Source organism: Periplaneta americana, chromosome 1, assembly GCF_040183065.1.
Source record: "Periplaneta americana isolate PAMFEO1 chromosome 1, P.americana_PAMFEO1_priV1, whole genome shotgun sequence".
Taxonomy (NCBI): domain Eukaryota; kingdom Metazoa; phylum Arthropoda; class Insecta; order Blattodea; family Blattidae; genus Periplaneta; species Periplaneta americana.
Window position 1 is genome coordinate 141,802,876 of NC_091117.1, and position 16,494 is coordinate 141,819,369.

General features: G+C 34.2%; 1 protein-coding gene across 1 annotated transcript; it reads left to right on the top strand.

Moving 5' to 3' along the window:
• Positions 1-1,838: 1,838 nt before the first annotated feature.
• On the top strand, positions 1,839-16,151 carry LOC138709246 (gustatory and odorant receptor 22-like). The gene is made up of 3 exons (XM_069839896.1): positions 1,839-1,906; positions 12,341-12,430; positions 13,033-16,151. The coding sequence occupies exons 1-3, from the start codon at positions 1,841-1,843 to the stop codon at positions 13,135-13,137; spliced, it is 261 nt and encodes an 86-aa protein (XP_069695997.1). The 5' UTR covers positions 1,839-1,840; the 3' UTR covers positions 13,138-16,151.
• Positions 16,152-16,494: the final 343 nt, after the last annotated feature.

Here is a 16,494-nt window from a genome sequence, read left to right on the forward strand (position 1 = left end):
CACACTGATGATCCCCAATAATTTCATCTACATATGGAGTTAATCTTCTCAAAAGAACATTGGACAAAATTTTGTACGACGTCAACAAAAGTGATATTCCTCGAAAGTTACTATAGGTAGTCTTGTCCCCCTTCTTAAAGATAGTACGATTATGGACTCCTTCCATTGTGGGAGGTTTTATATTACTTATCATTTTATATAGGTATCATCAAAGGAAGCGATACGAAGGGGGGAAAAACTATGGTGGCGAATAGTGATGAGGAAATTAAATTGGTGATAAAATATGGTGGTGACAAAAGTGACTTGATGACAAATGGTGGTAACAAAAGTGATTTGGTGACAAAAGTGAATCGGTGACAAAATGTTGCAGTGACAAAATATAATATATGACGAAATCACCGGGTGACGAAAAATCGGTGACGAAAATTCCGGATCCCTCGGTAAATGTATGTTTTTTCAGGGGCCGAGAGCGAACGTAAGGAGATTGGTTTTTAGTAAGTGTTAATGGACACAGATAGTACAAAATTATTTTTCGTGTATTTTATAATATAAATATTGATATCATGCTTGATTGTCGTTGTTACTCATTACTTAATGTGATATTAATGAACAACTGGCCCATTATTGTTATTTCACTTACTGTATGTATATTTTAGTACATTGTTGAATTCTGATAGCATAAATGTTATCAAATTAGTGTTCTGTATTTATTTCATCAATCTAGCTTAAATATTTCATCCAGTTAAAATTATTATTATTATTATTATTATTATTATTATTATTATTATTATTATTATTATTATTATTACTACAAACTGATCTGATACTAAGATTTTACAAAGAAAAGCCAATATGCAATAGAAGACAAAGCGAAAACCATGCGAATTTATGTAAAAATTACAAATCTTGGAGCAAATGATTGGGCGAACGTGATTTAGAGTGATCTGATGACTGATGACTGATAACTGATGAGGCAAACATATTTATCTTTTGAAAGAGACGAAATCAAATATGTTCGCCACAAGAAAGACGAATTTACTAATCCTTGTGTCCCTCATCGTAACTGTGGATTTAACGATTTTGTAGCAGCCTAAATAAATTGAATAGAAACCTCTTCTTCATTTGTTTTCATCATTAACAACAGACGTTTCACTGTTGGGGGTAATTATTTATTAGGATTATTGAAAAACTCGAATTTAAATCCATTTTTTTAAATAAATAAATAGATGTGTTCTCTGTTTCAATAGCTAACCGGCTACTTCGTTGAAGAGGTGTTGGCTGTTTATGGACTACTGTCCAACTTTAGAGAGGGCTTCTGCATCAATAATGCAGTGTTTTTCTCCAGCGCCATAATCTTCTCGTGGCTCATATTCGAGACCTGCAACACTGCACAACAAGTGACGCAAGCGGTACGATATAATAGACCTATTACAAGTTACTTCATTTTCGTATAGTTTATTTAATCTTTATTGTATTAGTACATAAAACGTAATGATTCTGTGTCCAATGGTTGACAAGGTTTCTTTGTCGCTGTCAATGTGTAGTAATATAAACAGATACATTCTTTATTTTACAGCACTTTTAAGCGTTTCCTACTCGTCCTCTATTTTCAATTTTAAATATATTACCCCATATTTACTGGAATATTAAAAGTTGTAAATGTTGATATCATAGTCATAATTTATATTCGAAATTATTAATACATTTTATGTTTAAAAACTGTTACAATTTTCTTATACTGAGTTCGGAGGCGATTCAATACATTAAGATGCCTACCGTATAGAAAATTTAATTACTGAAAAATACTTTTCTTGTTTTCTATCTAAAGGTTGGGATAAATATGCAAGAAAAACTTCAGAAGTTGTGCTTCAAATTTCCAAGACATTGTGTTGAAAGTAAGGAGGAGGTAAGTCATAATGATTTAAGTAAAACTCATATACAACTCTATCTATTTACCTCTCTACAGTATTATTTAGTTTTTGTGACGTCTTCCGAATTGGGTGATTCTACAATTATGGGACATTTTCAACTACATAAAAATTATTTCTGAAGTTGGAAAAACAAATATGAAAACAAATTTTCTCGATAATAATTAAGTCATATTTAGATAATATAACAGCCAGCAGAGTTTAATTTTCATAAACAACTTTATTTTTGCTTATTAAATAGTTGATGCTCCATGTTAATGACTCAATATAGTCCGACCATCGGATCTGTGCCCCCGTAAGATATGCGAACTGAACCTTAATTCCTTTTCAGCCTCGGCAATTCATTTCTCTCCCTGCATTGCTATTTCTCTCTTTTCTATCCCTCTCTCTTTCTCTCCCCCACTACTCACAATTTTGAGCCTTCTTGCGGGACAGTTTATTTGCACTTGCAGTCCAGTGTTGTCAACTCAACATGAATACTGTAGCACAGAGTGGTGAAAGAAATATTATTAAGCAAGTAATAACATTTTGCATAAGTCAATCAGAGTCATTAGACCTACTTAAATTAAATTATGAAAAAGTAATAATTATCCTTAGAGTATTATAAGCAATATTCAAGAGATATGACACTGTTTGATGGAAGTTTGGCAATATCCCTATTCGGCAAGGTTCGTGGCCTGCTGTTTGACGTAGTGGGAGAGAAACGGGTGGAATGGAGTGAGTAGAGGCGTTAACTTTTCCAAGAACGACGACAGCGCTGAAGGGGCATAGATCCGATGGTCTGACAATACTTAATTCTAATGCTGACATCTTGTAGAAAACCTAACATAATAAAAAAACATGTAAAAATCACTTAATTTTTTTAGTATTCATATGTATCGTAACTAGGCTCTGTATACATAGAAAAATCGTTACAATGAATGTACTAATCAATGTCATTTAATTTTAATTTAGTTTGCTTAATTTGGGCTAATAACTTGTCAAAATATAAATCACATGCTTCAGTAAAAACTAAATGAGGGTATGATTAGCATAATTGAAATGGACAAAATACGTCCATGCTAATGGCAGTGGTGATGTCCATGCCAATGACAAAGTAGTCATTTTTGATTGGTCTCTTCTAGAAATTAGGTTGTACTGCCCCAAGTTTGGACTCTTGACATTGAACTTTTCAATAAGTTAATGTATTATGTCATCATAATTTTACTAACATTACACTGAATTTTACATAGTCCATGCTAATGACAATCAATTTGTATACTAATCTGTTTCTGAAGAAAAATATTTGTAGACATATCAGTCGCTCAATTTCCATCCACAGCACACTGCTAATCACTGTAGCTTGGATCAGTGCTACCACACATATTATTAAACCAAAGAAAAAAATGTTCTTTCCTTCCTATGGTGAAATTAAATCATTCATGCTAATAACATAGAACTTGGGACACAGAGTTTAATAGCTCCTCATTGCTCTTTTACTGATGGAAAAATTACTTTTTATAACAAATATTAATTCGGAATATGTAGGCTATTATATGTCTTTCTCGTGTGAAATTTTACCCTAACTAGTTAACATGTTTCAGCCTGTTATGGGCCATATGAACTGGTTGATCTGGTCTTGGCGCCTTTTGTTTGTGTTTCCTGTGGGGATGTGTTTGTGTAGTGTAATGTGGAGTCAAAGAGTGTGTGTGTGTTTTCTGAAATTGAGTTGTGTGTTGAGAATTTCATTTGAATGTGTTTTTTGTGTCTATATATTACGTATTGTTCTAGTGTGTTTAGTTTCTGGCTTTTTGGTTGAATATGTAGAATTTCCATGTCTGTGTTTATGTCTCTGTAGGTGTGGTTAGCATTTGTGATGTGTTCTGCATATGTAGAAGTGTTTTGTAGTTTTGTTATGATTGTGATGTGTTCTTTGTAACGTGTTTGAAATGATCTGATTGTCTGTCCTATGTAGAAGTTGTTGTAAGTGTTTGATTTGAGTTTGTATACGCCTGTGTGGTTGTATTTGTTTGTGTTGTTTGTTTGTTGAGATGCTTTTGTAGGGTATTATTTGTTTTGTATGCGATGTTGTAACCAGTTCTGAAGATGGCCCATAACAGGCTGAAACATGTTAACCAGGTACGGTAAAATTTATCACGAGAAAAACATATAATACATATTCCATGAAATATTAGTTATTGTACCTATGTTGAAGTAAACATACGTTTACTTCAGAAAAATAACATGATATTTGGGAAAATATTACACTTGATCTTCAACAGGCCGTATGAAGGACATCCATGCTAATGACAATCTGCATATATATTATTTTTTTCCCTTCCTATGTTGAAGTAATTTTACAAGACAACTTAGGGAAAGTGAATGGGTGTAGGTCTTTTTATGGAAAATTATTTAAATTTCCTCTGCTAACACAGTAAACAGTTTTACGGAGCTGAGACATGAAACTGTCTCCTAATATTGTAAAATCACCCAATTACCAAATCCAAGCCAATCGTTAGTTTTCTTCTACGCAATTATTCTCCTCCTAAATTAAAGGGAAACTCTTGGTGAAAAATGTGAACATTTTAGGGATTATTTTCCCCTTAAAGTACCACCACTATGTGTACTTTTATCTTGTCAAAAGGAATTTGTCCAATTCCACTTTTAAGTTGATTTAAAAGAATATTTTTCTAATGTATTAGTATTAGTATTAGTATTTATTTATTTAACCTGGTAGAGATAAGGCCATCAGACCTTCTCTACCCCTCTACCAGGGATTTACAACTATAATATGAAGAATAAAATTACAATTAATATTAAATTTAAAATTACAATTACAATAAAAATTAAAGTACGACAAGATTACCTGATTCATGAAAGCTAGACAATTTATCATAGAAGTTAAGAACAAAGAATATTTTTGTATTTACTGAATTACAAATTAAACCTAGAATAACTAAATTCTATAGTCATGAAATTACCATATATTGAGATATTTTGTAATAGATTAAGATAACTATTTACAAGAAACCATGTCTGAACGAGTTTCAATTACTGACCAAGTGCCAAGTAAGTTTGCGTTTGAATTCAATATTATTTCGACAGTCCCTAATGTCTGTGTGGGTGTGATTCGTTTGAAAGCTATCCAAAATAATTTAAACTCAGTTTCCCGTAACTTACATTTTTTTCTGCTTTAGGCCACACTTGTTATAGTAAATACAGTAAACCAATTCTCATTACATTTTTACATTACGCAGAAAATGGAAGATTGTATGTATGTATTTATTCAGTCATCAACGAGTTTTAGCCGAGTAAGGACGGGTGCTGAAGGAGCGGAGTCTGAACAGCGTATAGAGGCATTGACCTATGAGCGAGTGAAGAAGAAAATGGATAAAGTGCTACAACGACAAGTGATAAAGAAGGGGAGAAATGAAGCTAGGAATGGAGGACTACAAATGCAGAACAGTACAGGAAACTCGAAGAAACAAGTGGATATAACATCAGGAAGCTTGACGTGCAGAATTAATAACATCTGTGCGAAGATTGATTATCTGGTACGGGATAATGAGCAAATGAAAGAGAAAATCAAATATTATGAAGATAAGCAAAGAAAGAAGAAATTAATATTCTTCGGTGTGGAAGAAGAGGGTCATGAATATGGAATGGATACATATGAGACTGTATGCAACGTGTGCGATAAGATTTTTGGTATCGATGTGAGAGTGGGCCACATTGAACAGACTTATAGAATTGGGAAAGGAAGATTTAGACCTATTTTAATTTCTTTCGTAAGCATGAGAACAAGAGAAATTATCTTAAGGAACTTAAGAAAATTAAGAATGACGAAAATAAGGGTTGAAAAAGACGTAAACTATGAAACAAGAAGAAGACGCAAAGCGCTGATACCGTTCATGATAGCTGCTAGAAATAAGGGAAATTTTGCTAAGATATATGAAGATAAACTGAAAGTCACCGGGAGATACTATGACCTGGAGTTTTGTGAGAAGAATATAAATCATCCGGAATTTGGATTAAATAACGTGGCAGAGAAACATCAGAGGCAGACTGACAAACACGCGCAGCGGGAATCGAAAGCAGGAGTAGAGAAGGAAATCAAGCGAACAGTTCAACTGGCTTCGGAAGAAAACATTGGAGCTAATGTAGAATACGAGAAGCATGCGGCGAAAAATGGTGAATCAGGAGTCGAAGCAAGAAGGCGTCACACGCAGAAAGAAGACATTGAACCAGGGAGCAAAAAACGGATCACCAAGCTAACAGACAGGAAGAAGTACACTTCTATGAAGAGTGGCATAAAGGCTACAGCGGCAAAGAAATGTGCGAATGAGAAGATAAAGAAAGGTTTAAGTTGTGTAATGATGAATGAGTCTAGTGAAGAAGAGGGAGCTACTGATGGTTATGACGAAAGGGACTGCGGGGAAGAGAAGAAAGAAGTCGAGTATATAACTGACAACGAGTGCGCAGAGGGTCAAAGATCAACAATCGTGGAGATGTTTGAGAGAGAACTAAATAAGATACGCGAGAAAGTAGACGAAACTTATATAAAATGCAGCGAGTTATGTGACATTTAAGGACAACTGTCAACGAGAGCGCAGAGGGTCAAGTTCAGAAATCGTGGAGGTTTTGGAGAGGGAACTAAAAAAAAAAAAGATGTGCGAGAAAATAGGTGAAACTATATAAAAATTCAGCGAGTCATGTGATAGTAAAGAAACAAGGAAGTGCAAACTAAGACGTGTGAAGTGTAAAAGTGAATCAGTGGAAAGATCTGCTTAGTCTGAGGCATAGATAAATTGAAAATCAATGATAAAGTGTACGTTCTCGAATACTGTGGAAAGAATTGTGACAAACCAGAGTTTCGGACCGAAATCTAGCAAAGCCAGGTGAATCAAGGCGCATTGAAACGGAGGTTAAGGCAGCACGCTAGGAAGAATGGAAAAATGCATACGACACAAAACTTCAATATCAATGAAACGAGAGATGGACAATGACGATACCTGACGTCTACTTCGAGTACGAAACAGCTGACCAGAATAAACCAAGGAGGAAAACATAACGTGAGGCAGATATAAAACACTGCGGACGAAGGATTAGGGAAACAACTGATAGTGTCTGAGGTCAGGAGCATAGACAAGACTAATGGAGGAAATGCAAGAGAAGACATGAGAAGAACGAGTGTAGGAAGGAAGCGACTACCAGATATTAGTGATTGTGAGGACTGAATAGATAGGGCGTTGGAGAGGTTATAGCGAAGAAGAAGAGTGCTAAAAAGTGAGTGCAGAAAAGTTAGGGGTGGCAAAAGTGTAAGAAAAGGAACAGAGAAGAAAGTGTTAGTGTAAGAAGATTAGGGTAAGAGTGTAATAAGATAAACTATCAAACAATGAATACAATGATATCTGAACAAATGTGAAGTGGAATGAGAGAGAAATTGGAAGTGTAATTTAAGTGAATTAGATATTTGATGTTTTTCAATGTTTTAGATTGGGAGTAGTAGCAGGGGTACTATAACTGTAGGAGTATTATCGAAATAAATATATGGATAGGGGTAATAAAATAGGAAATTTAGGAATGGAAGGGAAACAGTCTAGGTAGGAGGGAGAGAATAGAAGAGGATAGAGGGGGAAGGACATATAGCAATTCAGTCATAATAGAACATTAGAAAGCAATCAAGAAATTCTCGGCAAAGAATACCTTAATAGAAAAGAGTTATATGTATTAAAGGGATGGTGGATCGAAAAACCGAAATGTGAAGGTCCACCATAACTGTGAATTGTAAAGTTGAATGACAAATAAAGATCAATATCAATATCAATGTCGATCTGGTTGGTGAGTTGGTATAGCGCTGGCCTTCTATGCCCAAGGTTGCGGGTTCGATCCCGGGCCAGGTCGATGGCATTTAAGTGTGCTTAAATGCGACAGGCTCATGTCAGTAGATTTACTGGCATGTAAAAGAACTCCTGCGGGACAAAATTCCGGCACATCCGGCGACGCTGATATAACCTCTGCAGTTGCGAGCGTCGTTAAATAAAACATAACATTTAATCAATATCAATATCAATATGTATGTATTTATTCACACTGCAATGGGTATATACCCGGTGGCAGTGGTAACTAATTACACTCAATAATGACAATAATAAACTTATTAATTAAAAATACAGTTAATAATAATACCAATAATTAATACAAATAGTTAATACTAACAATAATAATAATAATAATAATAATAATAATAATAATAATAATAATAATAATGATAGGGAATATCCTAAATTAAATGAAGCACGATCACTTAAAATAACATTTAAAATAAATCTAATTTGTATCTTAAATCTAAGTTCGAACTAAAACCCATGAGTATGATATGTTCATACCTGCACAAGTACCTTTCTACATTACACTCATTTCGCTGTCAACTCACTCACTGCACTGGAACTACGACACATTTCACTGGTTCTATCCTGATTTCACTAACACTTCAAAAACATTTCACTGTTCAAATACTTTGCACTGCCACTATAAACTATAAAGCTTCCCTGACAGGAACACGTTTCACTGACACAACACACTTCACTGACACAACACACTTCACTGACACAACATAATTCTTCACTGATACAACACTTCAATAACAAAATATAATTTACATTCTTTACATAATGTGTATAATTATCGTCTATTAGTAAAGTCCTTAAGCCTATTTTTAAATACGTTTTTGGTTGTTGGTAAAGCCTTTAGTAAGTCTGCAGGTAAAGCATTCCAGTCCCTGATAGTACGATTGAGAAAAGAAAGCTTTCCAGTGTCCGTCCTCTGTCTTCTTTCCCTCAATTTATATGAGTGGTCGTTCCTTGAGGAGTAATTTGGCGGTTGAAACCTATTTTTTATTTCTCTCCAGGCAGGCTCACCTCTGTATATTTTGAACAGTGCGCATAATCGAATTCGTGTTCTCCTGTCCTTGAGTGTGTCCCATTTTAATGGTGAATTTTTCCGACAACACTTGAGACCCCGTTTTTGAATCTTTTCCAATGTCTTAATATGTTCTAATCTGTAAGGATCCCAACATGCAGCACCATATTCTATTACTGGACGTACCAGTGATTTATATGCAATCTCTTTGGATTTATCAGAGCCTTTTCTTAGTACCCTCATCACAAAGTGTAACGCTCTCCATGCTTTTCCCGATGTGTCCGTAACGTGTTCCCCCCAGCCGAGATCGCTGCTAAATGTTATTCCGAGGTATTTACATTTGGTAACTTCCGGAATGGTTTCACCCCCTAACGTACCTATACGATGCAACTATATTATATCTTTTCCTTGTAAAGCTGATGGCTTTGCTCTTTAGAGAATTTATTTTCATTTTGTTGGCTATTGCCCAATCGTTTATTTTATTTAGGTCAGTCTGAAGAAGAGCAGTATCTACATAACTTTTTATTTTCCTGTGTACCATACAATCATCCGCGAATAAGCGAACCCTAGGCAAGATATTAACTGGCAGATCATTTATCCAACATATCCAAGCATTCAAATATAAAATAATGAATAAAAACTGGTTGTATTAAAGTTTTTATTATTAAAGTTTTATAAATTTTAAGTTTTCAAAAAGTGATATCTCAGAAACTAATATATATTTGTATTTAAATCTAATGCACAGTCTCGATCTCGCACATATGGAGATTCAGCTGTATAAATTACATAAAGTTCAATTGTAACTAATGTATATAAAATATGACCTAATCAAAAGATTGCATAATACATTTTTAAAAATTGTATCTCTTGAAGGAATTACACAATTCTTTTGAAATTTCGTAGAATAGTTTTACTGGTTAGCATAACTAGGCTACAGTATAAAAATTTGCTATAATGTAAAAATTTGGTTAAATTTGGCTCAATACAAACAAGTTTCAAAATTTACATGTGTGTCCCCTTAATGTCACAAAACCGCATGTATTTCAGGTTTCCATTTATATACTGAATCATTACAATTATTATTATTTCATTATAATATGGATTAGTTTTATTGATAACACATAACGCACTCACGGATTTTGTTGAAAAGATCTAAGTCAAGGAGCAAATATTCAAACCTTGCTCTCTGCTTCAGATCGGAATTTTCAGGAAATCAAAAAGAAACATTTTTATTTCGTTATACAATCATGATTGAAACATATTTTTGTTGTTAGCCTCTTGGCAAACTAAAACGTCAGGGATAAATTATTCAAATATTAAGAACGTAATTGAAGAAAGAAGATTAAAATGGTTTGGATACAAGAATAGAATGAAAAATGGAAGAACACAAAAAATGATGCTGGAGTGGACTGTGGAAGGAAGAAGAAAGAGGAAAACCAAGAGAACAATGGATGGATGGCGCCAGAAAGAGTATGACTAAAAGAGTCTTACTGAATTAAATGCTGAAGATAGAAATTTGTGGAAGAGCAAAATATTTTTGGGTGAAGAGTAACTACTGTATTGTAGAAAAATCCTAATAAAAATTTCTGAGACGATAATATTTATGAAATTTCAAATTTAAATTTGGATAAAACACCTTTTGATTTAAATTCTTGGATGTAACACGTTTTTATTGAAATCACTTTGGAGAAAATATTTTATGATTCGAACACAGCATGGTCAACAATCACATGGCAACTGAAAGTCACAATATGAGAGACCAACAGACCAATCACAGTTAAAAGAGCAGTTATCTGATTGGCTCAAAGAAGAAAACATAATGTGATCGAAAACAGACCTAGGAGAAAATTCCTTTCGATTGAAATTTATATTTACAGTGACTATTACACCTTTACTACACCATACTACTTTTGACTAATAAAACGGTACGAAATGACGTCTTTCAACCAATCACAGAATTGCACAATTTTATCATTTCTCTAGCATTTGTTTAATTTTATCGCTTCCCTAGCATTTGTTTGTTTTTATCACTTCCCTAGCATATGTTTCTTTGTTTGCCAACATTTCAAACTGCAAATTCTTTACGGTACTATAAAACATGCTTTGCGATCGTCATTTGTTTCCAGCATAGATAGTCGACTGAAAATGGCGGCTCCGTTCAAACATTTTGGTGAAGGTAACATTAGTGAAATAGAATTTTAGTGACTCAATTAATATCTATTTTATTGTATTAGAGTGCTTGATTTCTTCTAATCTTTATATACTTTCTTCCGTTTTTATCACCTGTCTACCATTTGTTTCCTTGTTTGCCAACATTTCAAACTGCAAATTCTTTACGGTACTATAAAACATGCTCTGCGAGTGTCATTTGTTTACAACATAGACAGTCAACTGAAAATGGCGGCTCCGTTCAAACGTTTTGGTGAAGCTAACATCAGTGAAATAGAATTTCAGTAAATTAATTAATATTTTATTGTATTGAAGTACTTTATTTATTCTAATCTTTATATACTTTCTTCTAATCGTATGATAGTCTCTAGATAAATCAAAACTTCTAGTGAGATTACTGTTGATTTATTTTATTTTTTAGGTTATTTTACGACGCTTTATCAACATCTAAGGTTATTTAGCGTCTGAATGAGATGAAGATGATAATGCCGGTGAAATGAGTCCAGGGTCCAACACCGAAAGTTACCCAGCATTTGCTCATATTGGGTTGAGGGAAAACCCCGGAAAAAACCTCAACCAGGTACCTTGCCCCGACGGGGAATCGAACCCGTCCACCTGGATTACTGTTGATAAATTACGTTTAGAATGAAACTAATTTCACAGATGGAAAGGCCTTAGTAACAATAAGTCGAAAATAATGATGTGCATAATATATTTTTTATTCCTTTGGAATAAAATACGTTTTGAATGTTTGCTATTAGCGTCGTGCATTACAGGCGCTATGTTCGGTTCAAATTTGTCGGGTACGGCGAAGTTCGATAAGGTTGAAGGGAAAGAAGGGTTGTGGAGAGGAGAAGAGAGGGAAGCAGTGAGGATTTGAGGGGAGGAGGGGAGAGAAGTGGAAGGAAGGAGAACAGAACAGTTCCTAAGCTCCTATGTCTTCATATGACGTCATCCAGCGCTACATTCAATATGCTTTTGAATTTATGTCTTATATATTTAAATATTAACATTTCTACTGATCAAGTGAATTTCGCAATCGGACTGATTTTCTTTTCCTCTTCTTACATTTTTTCCTAATCGCTGAAAAGGCAAACTGCGATTTACAACACAACTACCCGGGACAACAAAACTGAAAACTCGGCTATGTTGTGTTCGCCCCTTATCCTTTTCCTCCCTTCTTCAGCTATGATAGTTTGCTGCTGTGCATTGTGTCCTAGTGACTTTACCTTAAGACCAATACTGTATAATTAGAAATTCAGTTATCATAAAATTGCTCATAAATTAGTTGTTTTGAATTGATTTCAATATTGCTGGAAAAAGTTTTTTTTTGTTTATTCCAGATGAGAGACTTTGTAGAGACTATTGTAGAAAACCCACCTATTGTCAATCTTTCTGGTTTCGTTGTTGTGAACAGAAGCCTGCAGACCTCGGTAAGTGTAACTGAAAATAATTAATTGTGAACTAGATGCAAATTCCTAATCTGCCATGGTGCAGATCTTTACTATAGTACGTTCGAAGTTTAGAAAATAGCATTGGATATATATAGAAGTCTTTTTAACGGCAATCCTCCTATTTGTAATGCAACTAAAATAAGTCTCAAAGTTACTTACATATTTTGTAACATATATAAAATAAGATAAGTAAATCTATTTCATTTATTCGGTTATTGAAAATGCAACATAAACTAATGGTAATAATTTATAAGCGTATAAAATGTTTTCATCCAGTTTGATTATGTAATGTGAACTTTACATCACTAATAAAAATGTAAAAATATTCATTACGCAACTAGTTATGTAATAAGACTTCTATTACGCAACTAGTTAATGATACTTCTATTACGCAACTGGTTAGGTAATGATACTGCTATTACCTAACGCGGGATTTCGATGGTATTAAACAGTCAATTGCAGAATTTACAGCATTTTCAATAATGGCCTAACATAAGAAGTGATCTGGGAAAAGAATTGTATATGTACAGTATAAGGAATCTGTTATACAATTTAAATTTTTGCTATCTTCTTTCTTGCAGCTAATATCGGCTATGGTGACGTATCTTGTAGTTCTTATTCAGTTGAAAATGAGCACAGATCCTGACTCCGACGAGAGTAACAAAAATTCAACGGAGTTAGATTAAGAATATCTTCAGATCGTCCAAAAAAAAATGTGTATAAATATCAGCTGCAGTTTCGTAACTACGAGAGAGATGCAGTTACTAATCTAAAAGCGAGCTGATCAAGTTATTTCTTGTGATCTGGTGTTAGGCTACATTCACAGTGAAGATTACACGTTGATGTGTTATTCAATGGAACTATGCACAATGATACAAACTCATCCATGAGCAGCAAATTCCAAAGTTTTATGTTCGTGTTTAGGCGAAATTGAAGACACACTAAATAAGGAATCAGAGAGCATAGCCTAACTGTGATGGCCGGAAATAACAGAACAAGTCAATTTTGGACAAAATCAGTATAAATACATATTCTTCACTGTAAACTCGATATCTATTAATGGTAAAATACGTACTAGTAAAAAATAACACGTCGTACTGATTTTGATAAAAATTAAAAAATATATATATAGGCTATGGCTAATATTATACAGTTATCTTACATTCCTGTAAAATTATTATTATTTTTTTTTTACTTATTTGATATATATCTGGCGACGAATGTTTGTGAGACAACTGAAGGAGACTAAACAGTTAAAAGAAGTTAGGTTTTCCCACAGAATGAAGTCATCTAATGCTCGGGGCCAGTTCATCAAACACTCTGGACAATATAAAAAAAATCTATTGTGCAGCGTATAGTAGGTATTACCACAGTCTAGTATATACAGTCACGAAGCTCAATACATAGTAATATGCATCCATAGATAGTTGCTAACCACTAGATTAACTAATATCGCCTCATTACAGATAATGCGAAATAGTACCGGCACAGTCTATTGTTCCTAGCACCCTCACAACTCAAGTTTCGTGACTGTATATACTAGACTGTGGTATTACTACAATGGAAATGCTTCAGAACTATGGTTTCAATGTGTTGGAGAAAGCCAAAAATTATTTCACAGGGCATGTGTGAAAAAATTCACATGTGACCAACGCGAATAGAAGTATTATAAAATATTTTAGGAGGAAAATTTGTGTTGCAAATGTTGGATTTTGTAGTGTTTCGTATGTACTAAAACTATGTCGAAATCTCCCCCATTATGAGAGAAGTCAACACTTCGAGTTCGATTTGTATTTTTTTAAATATACAGATATAAAATGATCACATTGGCACCAGAAATGTGAAATGCACCGAAAACATGTCCATACATAAAGAGTCTTTCAATAAGAGTGTCATATTTTTAACCTATAACAGCTGCCGTGTTTATGAAGCTATAGCAGTGATATTTTTCCCATGGTTACAGTTGTTAACAAATAATAATGGAACGCTGAACCATTCCACAACGCGTAGAATTCATGAAAATTTATTATTAAAAAAAAGTCATCCGTTCGCAAAGCATTCCGTGCATTTAGTGAAGTGTACGGTGTGTTAAGATACCGGGCTTTGATAAGGGATTATTTTTGGTCTCAATTGAAAGGTATGGATCTCAGAAACGCCTGGTTTTAGCAAGATGACGCCACGTGTCATACTGCTCACGAAACAGTTGACCTTCTGAGAGAGAAGTTCAGAGGGTTCATTATTTCGCATGATGGTGATGTTAACTGGCACCCGAGATCATGTGATTTAATGCCGCTGGATTAGCCTACTTCTTATGGGGGTTATGTTAGATAACCGGTCTATGCCAGCAAGCCAGAAACAGTGAATGACTTAAGGAAAAATATAACGTACGTATTCGTGAAATTGAGCCTGGTTTATGTTTGTCTGTTACTGAAAATCGGTAGATTCGTATACGCGCAACCCAACGAAGCCGCGGCGGCCATTTAACTGACGTTCTCTTCCATAATGATATTTTTAATAGGTTATTTTACGACGCTTTATCAACATCTTCGGTTATTTAGCGTCTGAATGAGATGAAGGTGATAATGCCATTGAAATGAATCAGGGGTCCAGCACCGAAAGTTACCCAGCATTTGCTCATATTGGGTTAAGGGAAAACCCCGGAAAAAACCTCAACCAGGTAACTTGCCCCGATCGGGAATCGAACCCGGGCCACCTGGTTTCGCGGCCAGACGCGCTAACCGATACTCCACAGGTGTGGACATAATGGAATTAAGTGTGCTTCAAAATAATAGTAATTAAATAAACAAACCTCTTTCGTTCACACAATTTATTTCATTTTAAAAGTGTGACCTCTTATTGGAAAACCCTTTATTAGGGGAAAAAATTAGAACAAAAATTGCATAAATAGTCCCAAAATTAACATTTTTCCTTAACGTGTCCAGATGTCCCTGAACGATCCTAGATCTCACACATGGTTATATGCTGACAATAAATTATGGTTATTCAAAAGTCACGAAAGATTTAAAAGTTCTCTTTAATAAAAGTTAATAGAAAATACGTACTATATAATTGTTATAAAATTGGAGTTTACATCTACGGAAAACTGTGTTTCCATTGTTTCAGTATTGTTTCTACGGTAAGCGAAATAGTTACACAGCAATTCAAGCTGTTTTTATTTATAGGAATAATGATTTTTCAAATTACGAATTAAATTTACAAAAAATAATAATTAATGTAATTTTGGAACAAATGAGATGAATTTTTTTACAGAGATTATGTGTATGCAGCATGATATTCGTACTAATTTTCAAAGATATAGATCAAACAGTTAAGAAAATTCAAATTGATATTAAATTTGATATGTGTACGTTTGAGATATGTCATAAATATAACTCTGTAAATTTTGTAATTAATGTATGTAACATCGCAATGCATTGTATTGCACACACACTTTTGTTGATATTTAGTTGATCTGTGTGTTTTCTGTTCAACAATATTCGACGCAATTGAAGCATCTGGAAACAAATCTAATACTAAATAATAATTAAAATAACGCACAATATATTAGATTGCTTCATAATTCGTAATGAAGTTAAATTTCTTAACGTATTTGGGATTTCGGTATTACCTAAATGTAGATTTCTATCTCCAGTGCAATAAACGTTTACTTTATTGTAACAAAAGATGTTTGTATGTAATTAAGTTGAGAATCTGAAGAATAAATTGTCATTCGAGTGTTTTTGTGTCATTATTAAAAACAGGCAGCAGTAGCTGACAAGGGCATTTCTCAGAATTAAAGGCGAGGGTGTGGTGCATAGAAATATTGCCTCAATTTGGTTCAAGCATTTCAGTAACGGTGATACAAGCCTCACGAAAATTTTAAATGAAGGTTTATTTAAAGACGCTCGCAACTGCAGAGGTTATATCAGCGTCGCCGGTGTGCCGGAATTTTGTCCCGCAGGAGTTCTTTTACAGGCCAGTAAATCTGACATAAGCCTGTAGCATTTAAACACACTTAAATGCCATCGACCTGGGTCGAGATC

Bases quoted from the DNA above. Each gene is read 5' to 3' on its own strand.
- LOC138709246 (XM_069839896.1), top strand. From the start codon at position 1,841: ATGCAAGAAAAACTTCAGAAGTTGTGCTTCAAATTTCCAAGACATTGT. The intron at 1,907-12,340 runs GTAAGTCATAAT...TGTTTATTCCAG, and splicing joins GTGTTGAAAGTAAGGAGGAG to ATGAGAGACTTTGTAGAGAC. The intron at 12,431-13,032 runs GTAAGTGTAACT...TCTTTCTTGCAG, and splicing joins ACAGAAGCCTGCAGACCTCG to CTAATATCGGCTATGGTGAC.